At 37.8% G+C, this 22,708-nt stretch overlaps 1 protein-coding gene across 1 annotated transcript in view; it reads right to left on the bottom strand.

Moving 5' to 3' along the window:
- Positions 1-823: 823 nt before the first annotated feature.
- Positions 824-22,708, bottom strand: part of CUL5 (cullin 5) — a 102,462-nt gene continuing 80,577 nt past the window's right edge. Inside the window, exons 12-19 of the mRNA XM_032167302.2 lie at positions 20,603-20,735; positions 19,640-19,771; positions 14,755-14,878; positions 14,273-14,448; positions 13,560-13,721; positions 11,471-11,589; positions 10,697-10,820; positions 824-4,402 (exon numbers count right to left, since the gene is read on the bottom strand). Of these exons, the coding sequence (XP_032023193.1) occupies positions 4,208-4,402; positions 10,697-10,820; positions 11,471-11,589; positions 13,560-13,721; positions 14,273-14,448; positions 14,755-14,878; positions 19,640-19,771; positions 20,603-20,735 (1,165 nt within the window). The 3' untranslated portion in view covers positions 824-4,207. The remainder of the gene's footprint in view (positions 4,403-10,696; positions 10,821-11,470; positions 11,590-13,559; positions 13,722-14,272; positions 14,449-14,754; positions 14,879-19,639; positions 19,772-20,602; positions 20,736-22,708) is intronic.

Here is a 22,708-nt window from a genome sequence, read left to right as displayed (position 1 = left end):
GGAACCCGGGAGACGGAGCTTACAGTGAGCCGAGATCGCGCCACTGCACTCCAGCCTGGGTGACAAAGTGAGACTCCGTCTCGAAAAAGAAAGAAAAATAAAAATAAGTATTTCATAAATTTTCAAATATATCCAAAATGTGAAATGATATGTTTTACATTTTTTATTTATTATTATTTTTTTTGAGACAGAGTCTCATTCTGTCGTCCAGGCTGGAGTGCAGTGGCACAGTTTTGGCTCATTGCAACCTCTGCCTCCCGGGTTCAAGCGATTCTCCTGCCTTAGCCTTCCGAGTAGCTGGGACTACAGGTGCACGCTACTACACCCGGCTAATTTTTGTATTTTTAGTAGAGACGGGGTTTCACTATGTTTGCCAGGCTGGTCTCGAACTCCTGTCTTCAGGTGATCCACCCACCTTGGCCTCCCAAAGTACTGGGATTATAGGCGTGAGCCACTGAGCCCGGCCCATTTTTTACTTTTGTCTGCTATAAAATTTGAATTTTGTTATGACATAGCCTATCTTAGTTGATGAATATGTTAATCACTTTCGGGTTGGAATTTTTTTTTTTTTTTTACCTCTTCCAGGCATATAGCCATATGCTATCATCAGTGGAAAAGCTACATTCCTGACTGCTCTCATTTTGAATTAGAATTTGAAGTCTAATATAAATAAGTGGGTTACTTTTCATATTTCTGATTCCTAAAGCTCGCTGAGAATTATTAATTTACCTTGAAATTTAAAAATATACCTACTATAAAAATTTTAATTAAACTCTTTGTAACTATTTTATAGTAGAACATCAACATTTTCTGGATAGGTAAAAGCTTTTATATTACATTTTTATTTTGCAAGAAAATAAATTATACAACTTAAAAAATAAAATCCAAAAATTAAGCAGTTCATCAAAATATTTCAGCCTACTGCATACAGAAACTGCTACCACTTAAAACTGTACAGCATTATCATCTCAGTATGTAGTGGCACACATTCAAAATCGTATAGACCATATGAGGATAGATTACAACTTAGGAACTAAAATAAGTTTGTTCAACACTCCAGACAACATATAGTGTAGATGACAGGAAAGCTCTCATGTAATGTTTATTTCACAAACATGACCTTGGAAGAATTCATAAGACAGCATCCCAGTCACTTGCATGAGAATAGAAAAACCAGCTTGAGTTTAAGATAGCAAATCTTTCTGTAAAACTAGCAAATCTTTCACCTAGACTGAAGTTTTAAAACTTGCCCTTTGAGCAGTGCTAGAGACATCTTACTGCAAATAATGCAAAATACTTTTTAACTACTCAGGTCATATTTTCTATTAAATTTAATAAAAAGTAAAAGAAAGAAAGCTAACATTTCATTTTTGGAAGGTTTAACATTTATGCACAAAATAAGAGCAAGAGAATTAAATAAAAAAGTTGACAGAACTCAGGGACCCCTCCAATAACTGTAAAAATTGGAAGACTTCAGAATTTATTTCAAGATCCTCATTTAATCATTGGAATAGTAATATTCTAATATTTATCTCATTGTGACCATCAACATTTTTCTGTATTTTTACTTCCTAAACTCTGTCTTATGTCTACTTACTCCGGCAACGAGATGGCAACACAAGTTAACATTTTCCAGATGGGATGTCTCCATCTTTAAACTAGAAGATGGGTATTCAGAGGTTAAGATAGCCTCTGAAGTGTCTTATTGCCATACCACTAATTTTTAAAAATTGATTTTTTTTTTTTTTTTTGGAGGGGGAGGCTGGATTTTCTTTTCCCTTAACTGCAGGTTTTATCCCTGCTCGGCACCAATTTTAAGTGCACATTGGAGAGAAGGGACCTGAATAAAGGATGCCAACTGTGATTCCAGACCTTTACAAACTGCTGGTAAGATATTTTTTTTCATTTTTTTTTAAATTAGCAAATCTGTTGTTAAATTACTTAAAGAAAATTTAACAATGGCATAGGCACCTTGTCAACTAAATGGTTTTCATAAACACCAAAAAGTAGTTAAAACTTTTGTATACATAACCAAAAAAAAAAAAAAGAAAACTGTACGTTTACAGTATTTGCTGCTGTTCATTCCCCAAAATACAATTAGGACATAATTGGCTATTAAAAATTTATAAAATTTAATAAAAAACTTTGCTATGAATGTAGTGTTACCCACTTCTGCATTAAATTCGCCTTCATAAATCAAAACATCATGACTCTCATTCTTAAATTGAATGACCCAAAATCAGAAGTTCCAAAAAAGTTCCAAGAACAATTATGGTTTAAAACAACAAACGTAAATTTTTAAAATGGACGGCAATCTTTCCTGTTTCCTCCTTTGGCATTCTTGTACTGGGACAAGCAAATACGCCAATGCTGAATTATCTGTTAAACATAAGGGCCGCAATTACTACAAAATTATTTCTTCTAAATTCCAAATATACCCATTATGAACAGTCACCTAATTAGAGAAAACTGTATGTACTAATTTTAGTTTAATTCTTCACAATATGCTCAGTCTAATAATTGACATTTGCTACCTTAAAGATAAAGTGTAAAATTTTAAACAAAATTCCAATTTCCTATGAGTTTCAGAACAGGCATTTGACTATACTCAGCAAAACTCTAAATGTTTTAAATTTGCTTTCCTTCCATTCAGCAGGCAGTTCACAAAGCCTCTTCGGATGGGGACAGCTCCTATGAAATGCTCTTGAAAGCACTCCACTGTAACATAATACTGTATGCCTTTCTGTACTCCATGTCCTACTATCTTCAAAAACCATACTTTAAAAATATTACTTAACATCAAACAAGATATAAAATAATTTGCAAGAAAATTTGAAACGTGCACCACAATGAATAAAAACCCACGTTGAGCCATTCTTTCCCCAAGGGGAATAAATTTTCTCTTTTAAGTTGTTCACGTCCTCAAGTCCTAAAATTTCCACTACTCTGGGTATTCAGTTGCCAGCAACTAGTCAAGTTGCTACTTTGGATAGACTGAAAGGAACATGGTAAATGTTGCCTTCTGACGATTTAAAAAATGTTTATTTTTAAAATATATAAATATATATGTACATATATTTGGCAAGTTTACTGCTTGTATTAAGAGTGCAACAATTTTGCTTCTGTTTTTCAGGTCTTACGTTGTGGTTTTTCTCTTACCCCTAGGTGACAGATTCAAACCTGAGGCTACAAATCCCTAATCATGAGACCTTAAAATACCAAAATACTTCTATGCTACAGATTAAGAGATCAGTTACATAACTATATCAGAGCAGGAGATTTCTGTGTTGTTTTTAATAAATTCAGATATGGCATAATATATATTAGGTATATAAATATTAAGTGTGTTAGTAAACACACAATATGTTTAGTAAACACACTTAATATGTTTGTTCTGCTATTTTGGCTCTGCAATCATAATGACCTACCTATCTCCATAAATTTTTTAAATGACTGAAGCAACAATTAATATAAGCTTCACTTTTCAAAACAAGCTCTCCAGCCATATTAAAAAAAAAAACAACTCCTTATCATTTAACAACAACTAAAATAGCAGTCTCCTGCTTAAAGAAAACCAACATTTGAAAGTTGAAAATATTTAATACCATTTTTAGGTAACCATTAAAATCCAGTTATTATACTGAGCAATGTTTGAACAATTTGATACTATTAAATACTTAACTTCTCACCTACATCTGCCGTTTCCCCATGTTGCATTGACCAGCTCACTCTTTTCATCAAAAGAAACCAAGAGTGCTATTTCTAGTTTTAATTGCATTTTTTAAAAACAAAAGATAACAGCATTTTTCAGTGCATGAATATCTGAAGATCCTTCCTTGTGCAAGTACATTTTTTAAGAGAGGAAAAAAGAGAAAAAAGCAACAAGAACCCCGCCCTCACCCTTCCCAACTGTATTTCTCCTGGTGGGTACAAATCAAATTCACTTTTAAAAGTTGATAATGGGCTCTTCATGAATGCAAGTTTCTCCACAAAACAGCATGCTGTTAAAGAGTGTGCAACATGAAGGGAATGCCATCATGCTAACTAATGTGACTGGCAAAATATAGTTGTTTTTGTAAGGTAAGGCAGAGATTTTAATATTTATGTAATCAAAGTCCAAATAAACCTTTCCCCAGCACAAACTTTACAACTTTCTGCCCAAGCACTCCAAAATTTGGGTTCTAAATATTGTCCATGATATTCAAAATTATGCCATATATATGAAAGTGTTGATATCAGATTCATCTCTTCTGATGTATTTGTGCTCTATTAGCCACTCTATTTGCTCTTTTATCATTTTCTTTTGTGGCAAGAACATGTTTTTCAAAATTTCTACTAATTCAGTCTGCAGCTGAGCATTACTAATTTTCTTTCTCATTTTCATTATTTGTATGATAGCTTCCTAAAAGAAAAAATAAAAATAAAAGTGCATTAATATATGAAATTATTTTAAGTACAACAAACTGAAAAATGACTTTTTATGCATATTCATCTTCTATCCAACATCTACCCAAATGAATAATAATCACTAGGGGATTAATGTTGAGACTAGTATCTTTTACTTAACAAATAAAAACATCTTTTGTTTTCTCATGCCCCATAAAAGAAAATCTGCTTATTGGGGTGGGGAGATAGGGAAGGGATAGCATTAGGAGAAATACCTCATGTAGATGACAGGTTGATGGGTGCAGCAAACGACCATGACACGTGTATACCCATGTAACAAACCTGCACATTCTGCATATGTATACCAGAACTTAAAGTATATATCTAAAAAATATCTGACTATAGAGATTTTGAAAAATAAGGAAAAGCAAAATTACCTCTGCGTCTCTGCTGAAAGAAAACTACACCTAATGTTTTAATATTATTTCCTTCAATTTCTTTTTTCCCATGCCATTCACATTCTTAAAAGTTATCTTACCTGTGAAAACAATGTGTATATAACCTGGTGTCATGTTAAACATTAATTAAAATATAACAAACCCCTTACACCGAATTTTTCCCTTGTATTCAGTTATTTCTTTGTATAGCAGTACAGGTCAGGTGGGGTCTGTTTTAAAAGTCATTAAGTAGTACTCTTTATATATTTACCAGATTAATTAATTATATTTGCTACAAATATTATCTTCAGTTTATACTGACTCAATTAAATGTTTCTTTTTTTTTTTTGAGACGGGGTCTCGCTCTGTCGCCCAGCCTGGAGTGCAGTGGCGCAATCTCGGCTCACTGCAAGCTCCGCCTCCCGGGTTCACGCCATTCTCCTGCCTCAGCCTCTCCGAGTAGCTGAGACTACAGGCGCCCGCCACCACACCCAGCTAATTTTTTGTATTTTTTAGTAGAGATGGGGTTTCACCGGGGTCTCGATCTCCTGACCTCGTGATCCACCCGCCTTGGCCTCCCAAAGTGCTGGGATTACAAGCGTGAGCCACCGCGCCCGGCCAATTAAATGTTTTTAAGGTGTTTTTTTTTTTTTCCTTCTTCTCTTTAAATACAGAGACAAGGTTTTGCTATGTTGGCCAGGTTGGTCTTGAACCCTCAGACTCAAATACTCCCCTGCCCCCGTCTCCCAAAGTGCTAGGATTACAGGTGTAAGCCACGATGCCCAGTCGTTTTTAAGTTTCTAAAGAAATAAATATTTTTCATCTAGGTCATTTTATCACAATTTTTCATGATGATTTCCTTAATTACTGTTAAGTTTACAGTAAAAGTTATTAGAAAATCATTAAATATTGTTTTCTCTTTTACCTCTTCCAGTACAAGCTCTCTCTTTACCCAACGAAAGGCATGTATATGCCAGGTGTGGTGGCTCATGTGTGTAATCTTAGCACTTTGGGAAGGTGATGTGGTGGATTGCTTGAGTCCAGGAGTTTCAGAACAGCCTGGGCAACATGGCGAAACCCCATCTCTATAAAAAATACAAAAATTAGCCGGGCATGGTGGTGTGTGTCTGTGGTCCCAGCTATTCAGGAGGCTGAAGAAAGAGGATTGCTTGAGCCTGGGAGGTGGAGGTTGCAGTAAGCTGAGATTGCACCACTGCACCACAGCCTGAGACCCTGTCTCCAAAACAAAAGGCATATATCTATCTTAGCACAGATTAGAGTTTGTTGTAAAAGAAATGTCAAAATAGAAAAAGTAACAGTTGCTTTTAACATTTAAAAATATAATTTTGCTGCAAGTAAACGGACTTGGGAGTCAGGCACTGTTCAGTAAGAGAAAAACTCCTTCAACTTCCCCTGTATAGATATGATAACCAGCCGGGAAGGGTGGCTCGTGCCTGTAATCCCAGCAATTTGGGAGGTTGAGGTGGGCGGATCGTTTGAGTTGTGGAGTTTGAGACCAACCTAGGCAACATGGCGAAACCCCATCTCTACAAAATATACAAAAACAAATTAGCTGGGTATAGTGGCATGCACCTGTGGTCCCAGCTACTCAGGGGGCTGAGGCAGGACGACCACTTGAGCCTGAAAGGCAGAGGTTGCAGTGAGCTGAGATTGCACCACTGCACTCCAGCCTGGGTGACAGAGTGAGACCCTGTCTCAAAAGAATAGAAAAATAGGCTGGGCATGGTGGCTCATGCCTGTAATCCCAGCACTTTAGGAGGCCAAGGGGAGCGGATTACGAAGTCAGGAGTTCGAGACCAGCCTGGCCAACATGGTGAAACCCATCTCTACTAAAAATACAAAAAAATACAAAAAATAGCTCAGCGTGGTGGAGAGCACCTCTAATCCCAGCTACTCAGGAGTCTGAGGCAGGAGAATCATTTGAACCTGGGAGGCGGAGGTTGTAGTGAGCCAAGATCGTGCCATTGCACCCCAGCCTGGGCAACAGGGTGAGACCCCGTCTCAAAAAACAAAACAAAACAAAAATAAATAAAAGATATGATGACACCAGAAGGTCAAGTGAATTCCTCTCACCCTTGATGGTATTCAGATACCAGGCTCCTGATCATCATAAATTGGGGTTTATGTCAGGGGTTCAGAGAGGAAGAAGGAAGAAGGAAAGTCTATTCCTTCCGGCACTTGAAGATTACAGGAACCCAGAGGAAAAGCAGAGGCATTTGTAAACATCCCAGTTTCTCCTCAGATGGAGGTAAAGGTGGTAGTTAGAGAACCTAAGAGGAAAAGAGAGCAGAGGGACACTGGCCCTGGTCCCTATTTGATATGCTGGAGGTCACTTAAAGAGTAGCATAGTATGATGGAAATAATCTGCACTTCTGACTCTCCCTCAGTTCCCAAGTGTGACAGCAAGAGTTTCGAGCTAATGGACCTGCCACAGGGCCTTTAATGACAGGGCAAGGTGATCCTGCCATTATTCTGCAAAGAACAATGACAGTGTGCCATGTAGGCCAAGGAGCCACACAGAAGATGTAGTGGAGTCTCAGTGGCTTCAAGAGCTCAGTAAGAGCAGGGGAAAGAGAGCAGGGAAGAGGCCATGGGGCCCTTAGCAACTAGAAAAAGAATGAACCACAAATTCATCTGCTAGAGACAACAGCAGCAGTTACCAACAGAAAGCCAAATTCCCAAAGATGATAAACTACCTCAAAGCTGCCAAAAGCAAGAATCCAGGACACTGTCATAACTGCATAGATATGACACTCCCTTCACTGTCATTACCAGTCAAGCAAATCCCTCTCACCCTCAATATATCCAGATGCCACCTATGCAAATAGCAATCAATGGGGATGAGTGGAGCAGGATCGGGAGGAAATAAAGTCTGAGCATTACCTAAAGACAGCTTAGATTATTGGATTGTACATACTCATGGGTCACATTAAGACAAAACAAAAGGACTTCAATTTCTCTGCACATCTTATAGTACGACTACACCCGCTTATACATTTCAACTCTTTTTTTTTTTTTTTTTTTTAGATGGAGTCTTGCTCTGTTGCCAGGCTGGAGTGCAGTGGCGCGATCTCCGCTCACTGCAACCTCCGCCTCCCGGGTTCAAGCGATTCCCCTGCCTCAGCCTCCTGGGTAGCTGGGACTACAGGCATGCACCACCACACCTGGCTAGTTTTTTGTATTTTAGTAGAGACGGAGTTTCACCATGTTGGCCAGGATGGTCTCGATCTCCTGGCCTTGTGATCCGCCCGCCTCGGCCTCCCGAAGTGTTGGGATTACAGGCATGAGCCACCGCGCCTGGCCATATTTCAACTCTTTACTCCAGGAGTTTATCCTGGCATAGCTATGAATATCTTCTTACTTTTCCTCCAAACAGAAAAATTTCCCAACACCACTTAGTGAATAATTCATTTTCTTTCCATAGGTCATAGAAATTATTTCCTTTATTGTATAAATTCTTCTATACTTACAGAGTAAGGTTTTTTGTTTGTTTTCGTTTGCTTTTTTTGAGATGGAGTCTCACTCTATTGCCCAAGCTGGAGTGCAGTGGTGCAATCTAGGCTCACTACAACCTCTGCCTCCCAGGTTCAGGCAATTCTCCTGCCTCAGCACCCCCAAGTAGCTGGGATTACAGGCGTGTGCCACCACAGCTGGCTAGTTTTTGTATTTTTAGTAGAGAGAGGGCTTCAACATGTTGGCTAGGCTGGTCTTGAACTCCTGATCTCAGGCAATCTGCCCGCCTCAGCCTCCCAAAGTGCTGGGATTACAGGTGTGAGCCACCGTGCCGGGCCTAAAGTTATTTTCTTCAATTAATCTTCTCGCCATACTGTTTTATTACTACAGATTTTAAAAATATTTTAGTATTTGGCAGGGAAAGTTCCACCACTACCACCTTTTTCTTATTTTTTTAAGTTTCTCAATCATTCTTATCTATTTATTCTGATAAAAAACTGAGAATCAATTTGTAAAATTCCAAAAATATCCCTAGTTGAATTTTCATATGAAATTTAAAAATTCTGAACTTGATATTAATATCAGAAAAACCAATCTTTCATGTTATTCAGCCTAGCTGCCAGGTGCGGTGGCATGTGCCTGTAGTCCCAGCTACTGGGAAGGCTGAAGGAGGATCGCTTGAGTCCATTTAAAAAAAAAAAAAAAAAATTTTTTTTTTTTGGTTTAAGTTATTCAGCCTTATAACGAAAGAATATAGTTTTTCATGTTGAGCAAAAAAAGTCAGACATAAAAGTACACACTGTCTGGTTCCATTTATATGAAGACCTAGAACTGGCAGAACTAAGTGATGGTAATAAGAATCAGCTAGGGTAGGCGGAGAGCCTGCCTGGAAACATGGGGAGATGACTGGTGTGACACAAATGTTCTGTACCTTAATTGGGTTATGTTCACACAGGTATATATATTCATTACAACTCACTGAAAATTATACTTTGAAAGATACATTCCATTGTGTCTAAATTACCACTAAAAATTTTAGCAACAAAAAAAGAGCTCAACCTTTCTATTTTTCAACTCTCCTTCTGAATCTCCCAGTAAAGGGCCACTCTTTTCATACAGCTCCTACACAGTACTTTTTAAAAAATGTGTATGTATTTTTCTTATTTTATTTTCCTTTTATTTATTGCTACATAGAAATGCAATTGGTTTTTATTCATTCATCTTTTCTCTGCTACATTATCCTATTACATGATCTATAGGTAATATATATTTTTAATCTTTTCGTCTTGTTTCATATTTTAAAAAGTACACTGAGCTGGGCACGGTGGCTCACACTTGTAATCCCAGCACTATGGGAGGCCGAGGAAGGCATATTGCTTGAGCCCAGGAGTTCGAGACCAGCCTGGGCAACATGGCAAAACCCTGCCTCCACTAAAAATACAAAAATTAGCTGAGGGTGGTGGTGCATGCCCGTGGTCCCAGCTAATCCGGAGGCAGAGGTGGGAGCATCCTTTGAGCCCAGGGAGTTGAGGCTGCAGTGAGTTAAGATGGTGCCACTGCACTCTAGCCTGGGCAACAGAGTGAGACCCTGTCTCAAAAAGAAAAAAAAAGTACACTGGCCAGAAGTTTCAAACAGTATTAAATGAAAATGGTAAAAGTTGAAAAATTTGGTTTTAAAAGGACTATTTCTAAAGTTAAAACAATCATGCCTAGGTGTTACCTATTATATTCAGAAGGTCTTAATCCTAGTTTTAAACTATTTTTAAAAGAAGAAATGAATATTAGAGAACTTTTTGGTTCTAAATAAGTTTCCTAATTTCACATTACAATGGAATGTGAAACTGGAATTCATATTTCAACTGGAATGGACATTTAAAAAAAAAAAAAAATATATATATATATATTTTTTTTTTGAGACAGAGTCTTGCTCTGTCACCCAGGCTGGAGTGCAGCGGCGCAATCTCGGCCCACTGCAAGCTCCGCCTCCCAGGTTCACGCCATTCTCCTGCCTCAGCCTCTCCGAGTAGCTGGGACTACAGGTGCCCGCCACCACGCCCGGCTAATTTTTTTTGTATTTTTAGTAGAGACGGGGTTTCACCGTGGTCTCAATCTCCTGACCTCGTGATCCGCCCGCCTCGGCCTCCCAAAGTGCTGGGATTACAAGAGTGAGCCACCACGCCCGGCCTTAATATATTTTTAAAAAATTGATTGACACAAGATCTCACTTTGTTGCCCAAGCAATCCTCCTGCCTCAGCCTCCCAAAGTGTTGGGATTGTGTGTGAGCCACTGCACTCAGCCCCTACATGCTTTTAAATTCAAAAAAGATTTCAAAATTTAAAAAAAAAAAAGAAAAACTAAGGTTTTTTTAAACTTCAGACATTCTGTCAACATTACAAACCTGGGTTCTTAGTATTCGTAGTTGAACTATTCCTTCATTCTCTTCTTCTCTCATCCTTTCTGTAGTGAGCTGCAAACGTCCAATCAAGTTGATTTTACCCCTTTTCTGAACCTTTGCATTTTTTCTACAAAAAGAATTGAATCAAATATGTTATGATGAAAAACACTTTAAAAATCCTATTATCATAATAATGTCTGAGAGAAAAGATTTAAAAATATGCTAAAATATCAGAACTGTTTAAAGGTTAAATGACAAATAACCTACATATTGCTTTAAAACAAACTCTATGTATTTTCCTTAAACATGATAACTAACCTGTTAATAAAATGAGTGATTACATTCTCCGTAAAAACAAAGTTAATATTTTATATTGCCATGAAAGTGACTAGCTAATTGAAGATATATGGGTTATGATTCAGTGTTATTGCCTAACTGGGTCTTAACAAAAAAAACAAAAACAAAAACAAAACAAAACAAAAAACGCAAAAAAACACTTTCTCTGAATAAAGTTGCTTTAGAGCACAAAAGGATATCAACCTGAAAGATGAAATGCAATACAGTATAATGTCAGAGACCAAAAATGTATCAATGAAAAATATAGAAAAGAAATAAACATCTGATTAATATTTTCCATAAACAACTAAATGATGTAAGTTTAGAGTGATGACAGTATATAATGTTTTAAATATAAGGTAAGGAAAACAATTATTTTGCAAAAAACAGTGCTAAAATTCAAACAAGGTGTTTTTATTTTAGATAAACTAACGAGCTTACATTAAACTGAACTCCTGGTTCACTGAGAAGAGGGTACCTTCTGTAAAGTCTTTGGGTGAGTTGACTTGAGGTTCATACAATAAAACTTGCCGTTTGAGTTTTGGGAAAGCTACTAAAGACTATGAAGAATAAGGAGAAAACAATTAGCATCTATAAACAGTATGGAATACTAAGATCAATTCTCCCACATAATCAACATAGGCAAGAAAAAGATTACAAACACAAACTTAAAATGTTTGGTACTTCCATGAATATAACATTTGAATGCATAATGAAGAAAGAGAGGAGGTGAAAAGAATTGGTTATGAGAAAGCAATAAATGCTCTCTTTACAATAAGACAAGAAACTGGGATTGGTCACACAGGACCATAGTAAACACCATCTGCCAGTTATATACCAGCTATTTCCTCCATAGGTAATAATTAATTTTAGAACTTCAGGCCAAGTGCAGTGGCTCACGACTGTAATTCCAGCACTTTGGGAAGCTGAGGCAGGCAGATTACTTGAGCTCAGGAGTCTGAAACCAGCCTGGGCAACACGGCAAAACCCCGTCTCTACTGAAAATACAAAAATTAGCCAGCGTGGGGCGTGCACCTGTAGTCCCAGCTATTTGGGGGGCTCAGGTGGGAGGATCGCTTGAACCTGGGAGGTAGAGGTTGCAGTGAGCTGAGATTGTGCCACTGAACTCCAACCTGGAGGACAGAGCAAGACTCTGTCTCAAAAAACAAACAAAAAAAACTGGAACTTTTAAGAAGTCTATGGGGTAGGAATAAAATGTAGTTGTGAGCAGGGGGCTAATGAGTACAATCTACAAGTCCTCAAACAGACCAAAGTTTTCTTTTAGATTTTTGGTTATCATAAAATCTTTGAACACATTCTCAGTATAAAAATTAAGTATGTATCTGAGGCACGGTGGCTCAGGCCTGTAATTCCAGCACTTTGGGAGGCCAAGGTGGGCAAATTACCTGAGGTCAGGAGTTTGAGATTAGCCTGACCAACATGGTGAAACCCTGTCTCCACTAAAAATAAAAAATTAGCTGAGCGTGGTGGCACATGCCTGTAATTCCAGCTACTTGGGAGGCTGAGGTAGGAGAATCGCTTAAACCCTGGAGGCGGAGGTTGCAGTGAGCTGAGATTGCGCCATTGCACTCCAGCCTGAGTGACAAGAGAGTCTCAAAAAAAAAAAGTACATAGCTGGTCACATTCCTCACAGGTAACACTTAAATACCAACTCAATCTTTCTCTTTTTAAAAAAAAATTTTTTTGAGATGGGTCTCACTATGTTGCCCAGGCTGGAGTGCAGTGGTGTGATTGTGGCTCACTGCATCCTCCTGGGCTCAAGCAATCTTCCCACCTCAGCCTTCCAAGTAGCTGGGGATACAGCCACCAAGCTGGCTAATTTTTTTTTTTTTTTTTTTCAAGAGATGGGATTGCACTATGTTGCCTAGCTAGTCTCAAACTCCTAAGTTCAAGCAATCCTCTCCTTCCACCTTGGCCTCTCAAAGTGCTGGGATTACGGCCATGAGCCACTGCTCCTGGCCTCTCCTTTTTTTTGAAGCACTTTTCTCTGCCTTGGTAACTTGCCTATTTGCAATTTACTTTTTCCATAAATATCTCGTGTGTGTGTGTGTGTGTGTGTGTGTGTGTGTGTGTGTGTGTGTGTGTGTGTAAAATTTTTTTTTTTTCAGACGGAGTCTCACTCTGTCACCCGGGCTGGAGTGTAGTGGCACAATCTTGGCTCACTGCAACCTCCACCTCCTGAATTCAAGCGATTCTCCTGCCTCAGCCCCCCAAGTAGCTGGGATTACAGGCGCCCACCACCACGCCCAGCTAATTTTTGTATTTTTAGTAGAGACAGGGTTTCACTATGTTGGCTAGGCTGGTCTCGAACTCCTGACCTCTAGTGATCTGCCCACCTCGGCCTCCCAAAGTGCTGGGATTACAGGCGTGATCCACTGTGCCCGGCCTCTATTTTTCTTGATAAGACATTTTGAAACTGTTATGAATTTACTAATATATTACAAGCCAATCATGTATTTCCTGCTACATGAGAGGATATAGTTTTAAAAACAAAAAAACATAAACCAACCCATAAAGTCCTTCTAAGTTCAGCATCAGGGAGTTCAGTTGCAAGCTTAAGATTTTCAAAGCTGATTTTCTCTCTGGGTCTTTGGTTCCATGCAAACAACACAGCGAGCTGAAACGTGGTTACCTCCAAATCATATTGACCGACTTCATTCTTAAATGTTATCTATATAGATAAAATAGATTTTTAACAAATAAGAATCTCATGATGATTATCTCTTAATATCTATGACATGAATTTATATATGAAAAAGGTTGCTGTCTTCCAATATCCACTCTTTCTTTCACAGTAATAAACATTTTAGAAGACGTTAATGACTGCCCAGAATACATGCTCATCTCCCAGCTTTCCAGGTAACAAAATGTGGCCACGTGACTGCGTACTGGCCGATGTGATGCAAATGGAAATGACAGAGGTAACTTCTAGAAGTTGTCCCTAATGAAAGGTATAAGCTACCCTCACCTTTTGCTTCTGTTGCCAGGAATACTGAGATAGTTGGGATCATGTTGAATTCTGTAGACAAGGGCAGTATCTTAAGCATGATGGCATAACCAGAAGCCTACGTCCCTAACAACTTCATGAAAAAAATTCACTATTTCTGCTCAAACTTCTACATGTGAGAGAAGCAAAAATCTATTTTGTTTAAGCAATTCTGTGGAGTCCTGCTACTTTCATCCAAACTGAAAGCTGAAATAACAAACACACTATCTACTTACAATTCCATTTGACATGAGATGATGCCAATGTAATTTTCTACCACTATGATTTTTTTTGTAGAATTCTTCTACTTCCGGTATCAAGTCCTCCAGTTCAGTAGGAAGTGAGACAAAGACTTTCTCAGAACTTCTTGACCAGGCGCCAGCATTCAAAATTTTTATATTAACTGAATCAGCTACAGAGAAGAATATCAGGAATATAAACTAAATTATCTTAACAATGGATAAAATTCAAAATAAATACAGGGTAACTTTGGGTGAAAAATCAATAAGACTATAAAGATTTTGTTACAAGTGTCCTTTTATTTTGAAATAAAGATCTGTAAATCTAATATACTGCTTTGATAGCTGTCTCCACGGAAATGGACTTCATAACATCTTTCCATCTATTACTGCTGAGGTTTACTTTTAATTTACTGGAAAACAAAGATATTCTTCTTTTTAAGTTTAAAAAATATATACATGTAATTATAAAATAATACCTGGTAATGCCAATTTATTATTTTTGTGCATTTCCTTAAAAGCTTGGTTCAAATCTTCAGATACTTTTATGTCCTGAAACATTCTAGCAAGCTTGTTTACATAATCCGCTGGCATACCAACTTCCTATAAATATAAACCAAAGACGGAAGAGATAATAAATACATAATCTGATATACTACTGGGAAAAATTTTAATGGAAAAACTAAGTCTTAGATGTTTTAATACAAAATTTTTCTCATTTATTAGAATTTTATTGTCTAATACCTATGAAATGTGCTACTTAGAAACAAAATATGGTACTACAAGGGGTCCCTGCTTTGCGCAATTTTAGTATGTATGAATTTCAGTTACCACAGTACAGTTAAATAATACCAATTCCCCAAGAACAAACCTCTACTTTCAGTTGACACTATATAATAAATGTAACTGTATGAAGTAAAAACTTTATTTCTAGCTCTTTGATCCGCAAATCATGACAAAAGTAACAATGAATAACCACAATACTTCTTTCAAAATCTATTAGTTGCCATGGTGTGTAATCCTAGCACTTTGGGAGCCGAGGCAGGAGGATCACTTGAAGCCAGGATTTTAAGACCAGCCTGGGCAACACAGTGACACCCCCATCACTACAAAAAAATTTTAAAAGTTAGTGGGATATGGCGGCATACTGCCGAAATAGTCCCAGCTACTCGGAAGGCTGATGTGGGTGGATTGCTTGAGCCCAGGAGTTTGAGCTCTGATTGTGTCACTGCACTCCAGCCTGGGCAACAGAAGATTCCGTTTCTTAAAAAAAATAAATAAATTTTTAAAAAATGTAAACACAACCTATTAGTCATTTGTTTATTCAGTTAAACCACAGACAGCAAAGTATGCAGTTTCATTGCATCCTTGTCTTCCAGTAATAAACCCGCATGACTGCTTACGAAAAAGAATAATCAAACAAGATAATTGGCACACAAAGACAATAAAAGTAAACAGGAAATGAAAAGTGATAATGCTGGAAATGAAAATAAAATAGAACATAAATGGAGTTACAGAAGAAAGCTGACTGTGGTTGTCAGGCTGACAATGCCAGTGTTGAGAAACTTAGTGAAAGCAAATTATCAACATAAAAGATAAAAGTGGTGAGTGACAAAAAAGATAAGATACCCTAGAAGAAGTGATCCTGGCAAAAATGCTATAAAGGAATTCGTAGTATTTCATGACACTGAAAGCCCAAAAGATAAAATGCTAGAAGATGATCCAAATTACAGTGGGTGTGACAACTCTCCAAGGCAAAGAAAAGATGCTTACTCTGTCAAGTTACACAAGAAGGCAAAAGCTATTCAAACTACTCTTTATTAACAGCTTTACTGTGTCAGATAATTTATCTACCATAAAATTTACCATTTTAAAGTTTACAATTTGGCTGGGCTCACGCCTGTAATCCCAGCACTTCGGGAGTCCGAGGCGGGTGGATCACCTGAGGTCAGAAGTTCAAGACCAGCCTGGCTAACATGGTGAAACCCATCTCTGCTAAAAATACAAAAATTAGCTGGGCATGGTGGCATGCACCAGTAATCCCAGCTACTCAGGAGGCTGAGGCAGGAAAATCGCTTGAACCTGGGTGGCAGAAGTTGCAGTGAGCCAAGATCACACCACTGAACCCCAGCCTGGGCAACGAAGTGAGACTGTCTCAAAAAAATATAAAAAATAAAAATAAAATATACAATGTAATGAAGTTTAGCATATCTGCAGAGCTGTGCAACCATCACCACTATCTAATTTTAGAACATTTTCATCACCCCAAAAAGAAACCCCATACTATTTACAGTCACTCCTCATTTCCCCTCCTGGCCCCACTCCTGGAATTTGTGGATTTGCCTATTCTGGACACTTCACGTTAGTGGAAGCATATGATATGGTCTTTGGGATTGGCTTCTTTCACTTAGCATTATGTTTTCAAAGTTCATCTAATATTGCAGCATGTATTACTTCATTCCTTTTTGTCGCAAAAAATATTCCATTGTATGGATAAATCACATTTTATTCATTAGCTCACTGACATTTTGGGTTGTTTCCACTTTTTGACTATTATTAGTAATCTTGCCATGAACATTTGTTTACAAGTTTTTACATGAAACATACGTTTTCATTTCTCTCTAAATGAATTACCTGAGAGTGAAATTGCTGGGTCAGCTCTATGTTTAACATTTTAAGGAACTGCCCAACAGTTTTCCAAAGTGTCTGCACCATCTTATGTCCCCACTAGCAACTTATGAAGGTTCCAATTTCTCCTCTTCCTTACTAGCATTTGTTATCATCTGTCTTTATTTTAGCTACCCTAGTGGGAATAAAGTAGTATCTCTTTGTGGTTTTTTTGTTTGTTTTTGAGAAAGGGTCTCACTCTGTTGCCCAGGCTGCAGTGCAGTGGCACAATCTCAGCTCATTCCAACTTTGAACTTCTGGGCTCAAGCAATCATCCCATCTCAGTCTCCTGAGTAGCTAGAACCACAGGCACACATTACCATGCCTAGCTGATTTCTGAATTTTTTGTAGAGATGGGGTATTGTTATGTTGCCCAGGGTGGTTTCTAACTCCTGGCTTCATGCGATCCGCCCACCCCAGCCTTTCAAAATATTTGGGATAAGCGGGAGCCAACATGTCGGATATTTCACTTGCATTTCACTAATGACTAATGATGCTGAGTATCTTTGTATGCACTTATTGGCCATCTGTCTATCTTCTGTGAAGAGATGTCAATTCGAATCCTTCGCCTGCTTTTAATTATTTGTCGTGTGTGTGTGTGTGTGTGTGTTTGTGTGTGTCAGTGAGAGAGACAGGATCTGACTCTGTTGCTCAGGCAGGAGTACAGTGGTAAGATCTCTGTTCACTGCAACCTCCACCTCACAGGCTCAGGCGATCCTCCCACCTCAGCCTCCCAAGCAGCTGGGACTAAGGTGCATGCCACCATGCTCAGCTAATTTTTGTAATTTTTGTAGAGATGGGGTTTCACCACGTTGCCCAGGCTCGTCTCAAACTCTGAGTACAAGCCATCCGCCCTCCTCAGCCTCCCAAAGTGCTGGGATTACAGGTGTGAGCCACCATGCCTAGCCTTATTTGTCATTTTACTGTTGGGTCTTGATATTTTGTTTTAACAAAGAAATAACACAGGCCGGGTGTGGAGGCTCACGCCTGTAATCTCAGTACTTTGGGAGGCCGAGGCAGGCAGGGCACTTGAGACCAGGAGTTCAAGACCAGCCTGGCCAACATGCAAAACCATGTCTCTACTAAAAATACAAAAATTAGCCAGGTGTCATGGCACAAACCTGTAGTCCCAGCTACTTAGGAGGCTGAGACAGGAGAATTGCTTGAATCTGGGAGACAGAGGTTTCAGTGAGTCAAGATTGCACCACTGCAATCCAGCCTGGGCAACACAGCAAGACTCCATCTCCAAAAAAAAGGAAAAAAAGAAAGAAAGAAAATTTAATTCTAAAGGTTTCTCGTAGTAAATACATATTAGTTTTGCTATTTTCCCCTTTTTCCTATATACTTATAAGTGACAGTAAGAGTTTTGAGTCTTTTGACAAGTTTTAAAAAGTCACAGAATAATCATTCTTTTTCCTACTAAGCAGTTTCAGTTAGCACAGCAATTTTTACTATCCTACAGTGCATGCGAAGGGCTAGCTATAAGTTAAAATATCTGTAGGTTTCTCTCGTGTGTGCTTGCTCGCACTCTCTCTCTCTCCATATATATATGGAGAGAGTTATATACATGCACAGAAATTAAGGACATTTACTTCAATAATTAAAACAAAAAAAGAACTCAAAATATTTTGTATGGGAATTTAGTTATAATCAGCATTGATTACCCTAAATAGGCCGTCATTTAAAGGTTCTTTTTGCTATATAGAAGTATTTATTGTTATCATTTATAAACATCTCTAAAGTTAAGCATTTAGTACTGAAAATACCTTAAAGATATAATAGTTTGTCCTGTAGTCTATTTATTATTTTTTTTCAGATGGAGTCTCGCTCTGTCACCCAGGCTGGAGTTCAGTGGCTCGATTTCAGCTCACTGCAAGCTCTGCCCCCTAGGGTTCATGCCATTCTCTTGCCTCAGCCTCCCAAGCAGCTGGGACTACAGGCCCCCGCCACCAGGCCTGGTTAATTTTTTTGTATTTGTAATAGCGACGGGGTTTCACTGTGTTAGCCAGGATGGTCTCGATCTCCTGACCTTGTGATCCACCTACCTTGGCCTCCCAAAGTGCTGGGATTACAGGCGTGAGCCACCGTGCCCAGCCCCTGTAGTCTATTTATTAATAAGGTCAGTTTAAATGAGAGTTGAGGTACAAATGAGAGTGAAACAGTAGAAACAACTCAAGAAGATACTTTACTGAAAGATACTTTACTTAATACTGAAAGTATTAAGAACATTTATTAGATATCACTTTATTTTATATAATTGATGGTATATATATTTTTTTGAAATGGAGTCTCGCTCTGTTACCCAGGCTGGAGTGCAATGGCATGGTATCTCGGCTCACTGCAACCTCCACCTCCTGGGTTCAAGCGATTCTCCTGCCTCAGCCTCCCAAGCAGCTGGAATTACAGGAGTGCACCAGCACGTCCAGCTAATTTTTGTATTTTTAGTAGAGATGGGGTTTTGCCATGTTGGTCAGGCTAGTCTTGAACTCCTCACTTCAGGTGATCCACCTGCCTTGGCCTCCCAAAGTGCTGGGATTACAGGTATGAGCCAGTGCGTCCGGCCTAATTGACGCTATATTCTTATAAAATGTTTCCTACTTCTTTGACATTAACAATATCTCCAAAATGTATTACTTAAGCACACATATAAATGATGTAATATATTAGAAAACCAAATATTAAAAAAGATTTACTTACTCTTAGCCACTCTACCATGTTTTCTTCAATTTCACTATCGGCAGAGATGTCTAATATAAGACGTCGTGTCAAATGAGCTTTATGATACCTCATAAAAACATCTTTGTTCTGTACATACTTAAGTACCAAGAGCTGTATGAAAAATAAAGTTACTTTCAGTTCTTATATACTCTCACCATCTCTCGAATTTAGACCTTTCTATATCCACCAATTGTCACAAGTCAGAAACTTTTATAAGCATTTACAGATAGAGGCCTACTGAATTATCCATCTTTGAGAAATACCCAGTCCTGATACACTACTTTAAAAGTTAGCAAAGTTGAGACTATAACCAAATTTTTAGTGGCTCTAAATATCAGTTTTTTAGATTTTGTATAAAATGCAACGATACACTTCACATGAAAAAAATCAATGTCCCCCCCGCAAAGTGTCTCTTCTACTTATCTTTTTCACTGTTTTTTTCTGACACTAATCATCTCTCTCGGCCTTTCTGTCTACATTTGCCCAATATCTCATTTTTTTTCTTGTTTGTATTCCTGGGCTTACATCATTACACTAACAACTGGGTGACAAAGATGAAAGCAACTACTTAATCTACTCTCATTCATCCCTTGCTATCTGTCTTGGACTCTCACAAAAAGGAAGGAGTAAAAAACTCCCAATCTGTCAACTATCATTCGAAATTTGTTGGAATGATATGTCCTGTATTAGTACTAGAACTTAATTCCTAAAAATAACCAAGAAAGGAGAGGAATTAAATGGTATTCCTTTCAAGAAGCTGTAGAATAAAAATTTTCAGAAAGAAAAATAACCCCCGAGAGGTCTTGCACTGTAAAACTTCATAACATTAGTTCTTTACAGATAATACATTTTTAAATTGATACTATCACGAAAGTCCTGTAAGCAAAACACAAATTCAAAGTAAGGTAATTTTAAAAGTTGAAATACAAAAAATTCATGTACCACTTCTTTAAGCTTTGCTTCAATCTCTTCAGAGGTTAGTTTTTTGCTTAATGGTGTTTTTCTTAGCAACATGTCACAGTAATTGGCAAGCAGCTCAGGGCATTTTGATTCAGGCTGAGTTTTTAATCCCACCCTAAAAAACAAATTAAAAGCAGTTGATGGAAAAATGATTAATGTTTGCAATTGTTTTTTTTCTAAAGCCAATTATTCACAAGCGGATTTCTTATGTTAAATAATCTAGTGATCAGGTTTGGAACTAGGATGAGCAAGCATCCCTAGGCTGCCAATTTAGGGAGGAACTCACTTTTTTGTTCCCCTAAGTGCTGATGCTGCACTTGCAGAACCCTGAGAGTAAGAACCTCCTTCAATTTTGCACTCTAGGTGCCTTCTTGCCTCACCCTAGTGCTGACCTTGGCAATGATAATTAAAATATTCTGTTCAGAAATCTGCTAAAATACTTTAGAAAAACTGTTAAATTCTTGGATATTTATGTTAACATTTAAAACTTTTTATGATTAATATATTAAAACTGTTATTTCACTCTTTAAAATGTATCCAATATAACCTGCATTCCATAATGATGATACATATACCATCATGCATTAAAAAAAAACTATAAATGAATTCTTCCTAAGCAATGAAGAATCTGTATCTCCATTTCACCTTCCTGATACAAATTTTTTTTTAGTTTTTTTGAGATGGAGTTTTGCTCTTGTCCCCTAGGCTGGAGTGCAATGACGCCATCTTGGTTCACCGCAACCTCCGCCTCTCGGGTTCAAGAGATTCTCCTGCCTCAGCCTCCAGAGCAGCCGGGATTACAGGTGCCCGCCACCATGTCCGGCTAATTCTTGAATTTTTAGCAGAGATGGGGTTTGGCCATGTTGGCCAGGCTGGTCTCAAACTTCTGACCTCAGGTGATTCACCTGCCTCGGCCTCCCAAAAAAGTGCTAGGATTATACGCGTGAGCCACCGCACCTGGCTCCTGATAACAATTTAAACACAGCATATTGTTGTTTTTTTAAAAAATAACAGACACAAACACACACAAATTTAAAAATTTTTTAAATTGAGACAAGGTCTCACTATCTATATTGTCCAGGCTGGACTCCTCCCGAGTAGCTGGGACTACAGGTGCATGCCACTGCACCCAGCAGTATATTGTATTTTTATGCTTGAAAGTCTTACATTTATTTTTTATCCTACTTCTCTAAAAATATATGTAAATAAATTTAAATTGAAGATTTTGAAATTTCTTGTGCTTATAAAATTCAAATATTGTTTTCCAAGGATTGAGCTATCCAAATTTTAAGTATACAAATAATCCAAACAACAATTATATCATGCATACACATACATAAAATATATGCGTATGTAAAATTTTACTGGATGTGTCAACTCTTAGTGGGGTGGATGAAACTTTTTTCCTCCCAATTATAAATCCAGGAATCAGCATAGATTAATTTCTTTTATTTGTATAAATTTATGTCTTTGTCCTGAGAAATCTTATTCACATAAATAAGTAGATGAGACTAGAATATGTTTTTCTTATTATATCATTCAATTATTTGAACACCTCCTGAGCCATTTGCAAAACAAATCCATACTGATCTAATATTAAAATTTATTTTTAATGATGCATCTTTAAAGAATGGCTAACATCTATCAGTGAGGTGAGGAATGAAAAAAAATAAAAAAAGAACACAAAAATAATAGCTAACATCAATTGTGCTGAAAGCAAAGAAGTAGAAACTATCTGACTAGGATCTGATACCTAACTCATTAAAAATTAATTCTATGTACATCAATACCAGTATTTCAAAATATTCCTGTCTTAGGCCATCTGAAGGCTGCTACATTCTGAGGCAAAGCACCACAGTGAGAATCAAGAGAGGTATGCCTTTCTTTGCAAACCGGGAATGGGTAATTGTGAAAGAAACAGAAAGGAAAAACTGCTGTGATACTTCCATTACAGGGTGGAATTTTAGAAAAGAGTGAATGTGGAAGTTGAAAATTTAGAAATGGATTTCCTTGAAAGTATCCATACTGGCATGCTCTAGGGAAGTCTTTCTGTATTCCCTTAGGTAGCCATACTCCACTAACTTAATG

This window comes from Hylobates moloch, unplaced genomic scaffold (genome assembly GCF_009828535.3).
Source record: "Hylobates moloch isolate HMO894 unplaced genomic scaffold, HMol_V3 SCAFFOLD_11, whole genome shotgun sequence".
In the NCBI taxonomy this organism is placed as follows: domain Eukaryota; kingdom Metazoa; phylum Chordata; class Mammalia; order Primates; family Hylobatidae; genus Hylobates; species Hylobates moloch.
Note: the sequence above shows the minus strand (reverse complement) of the source record. Positions and strands in the feature narration are given on the sequence as shown.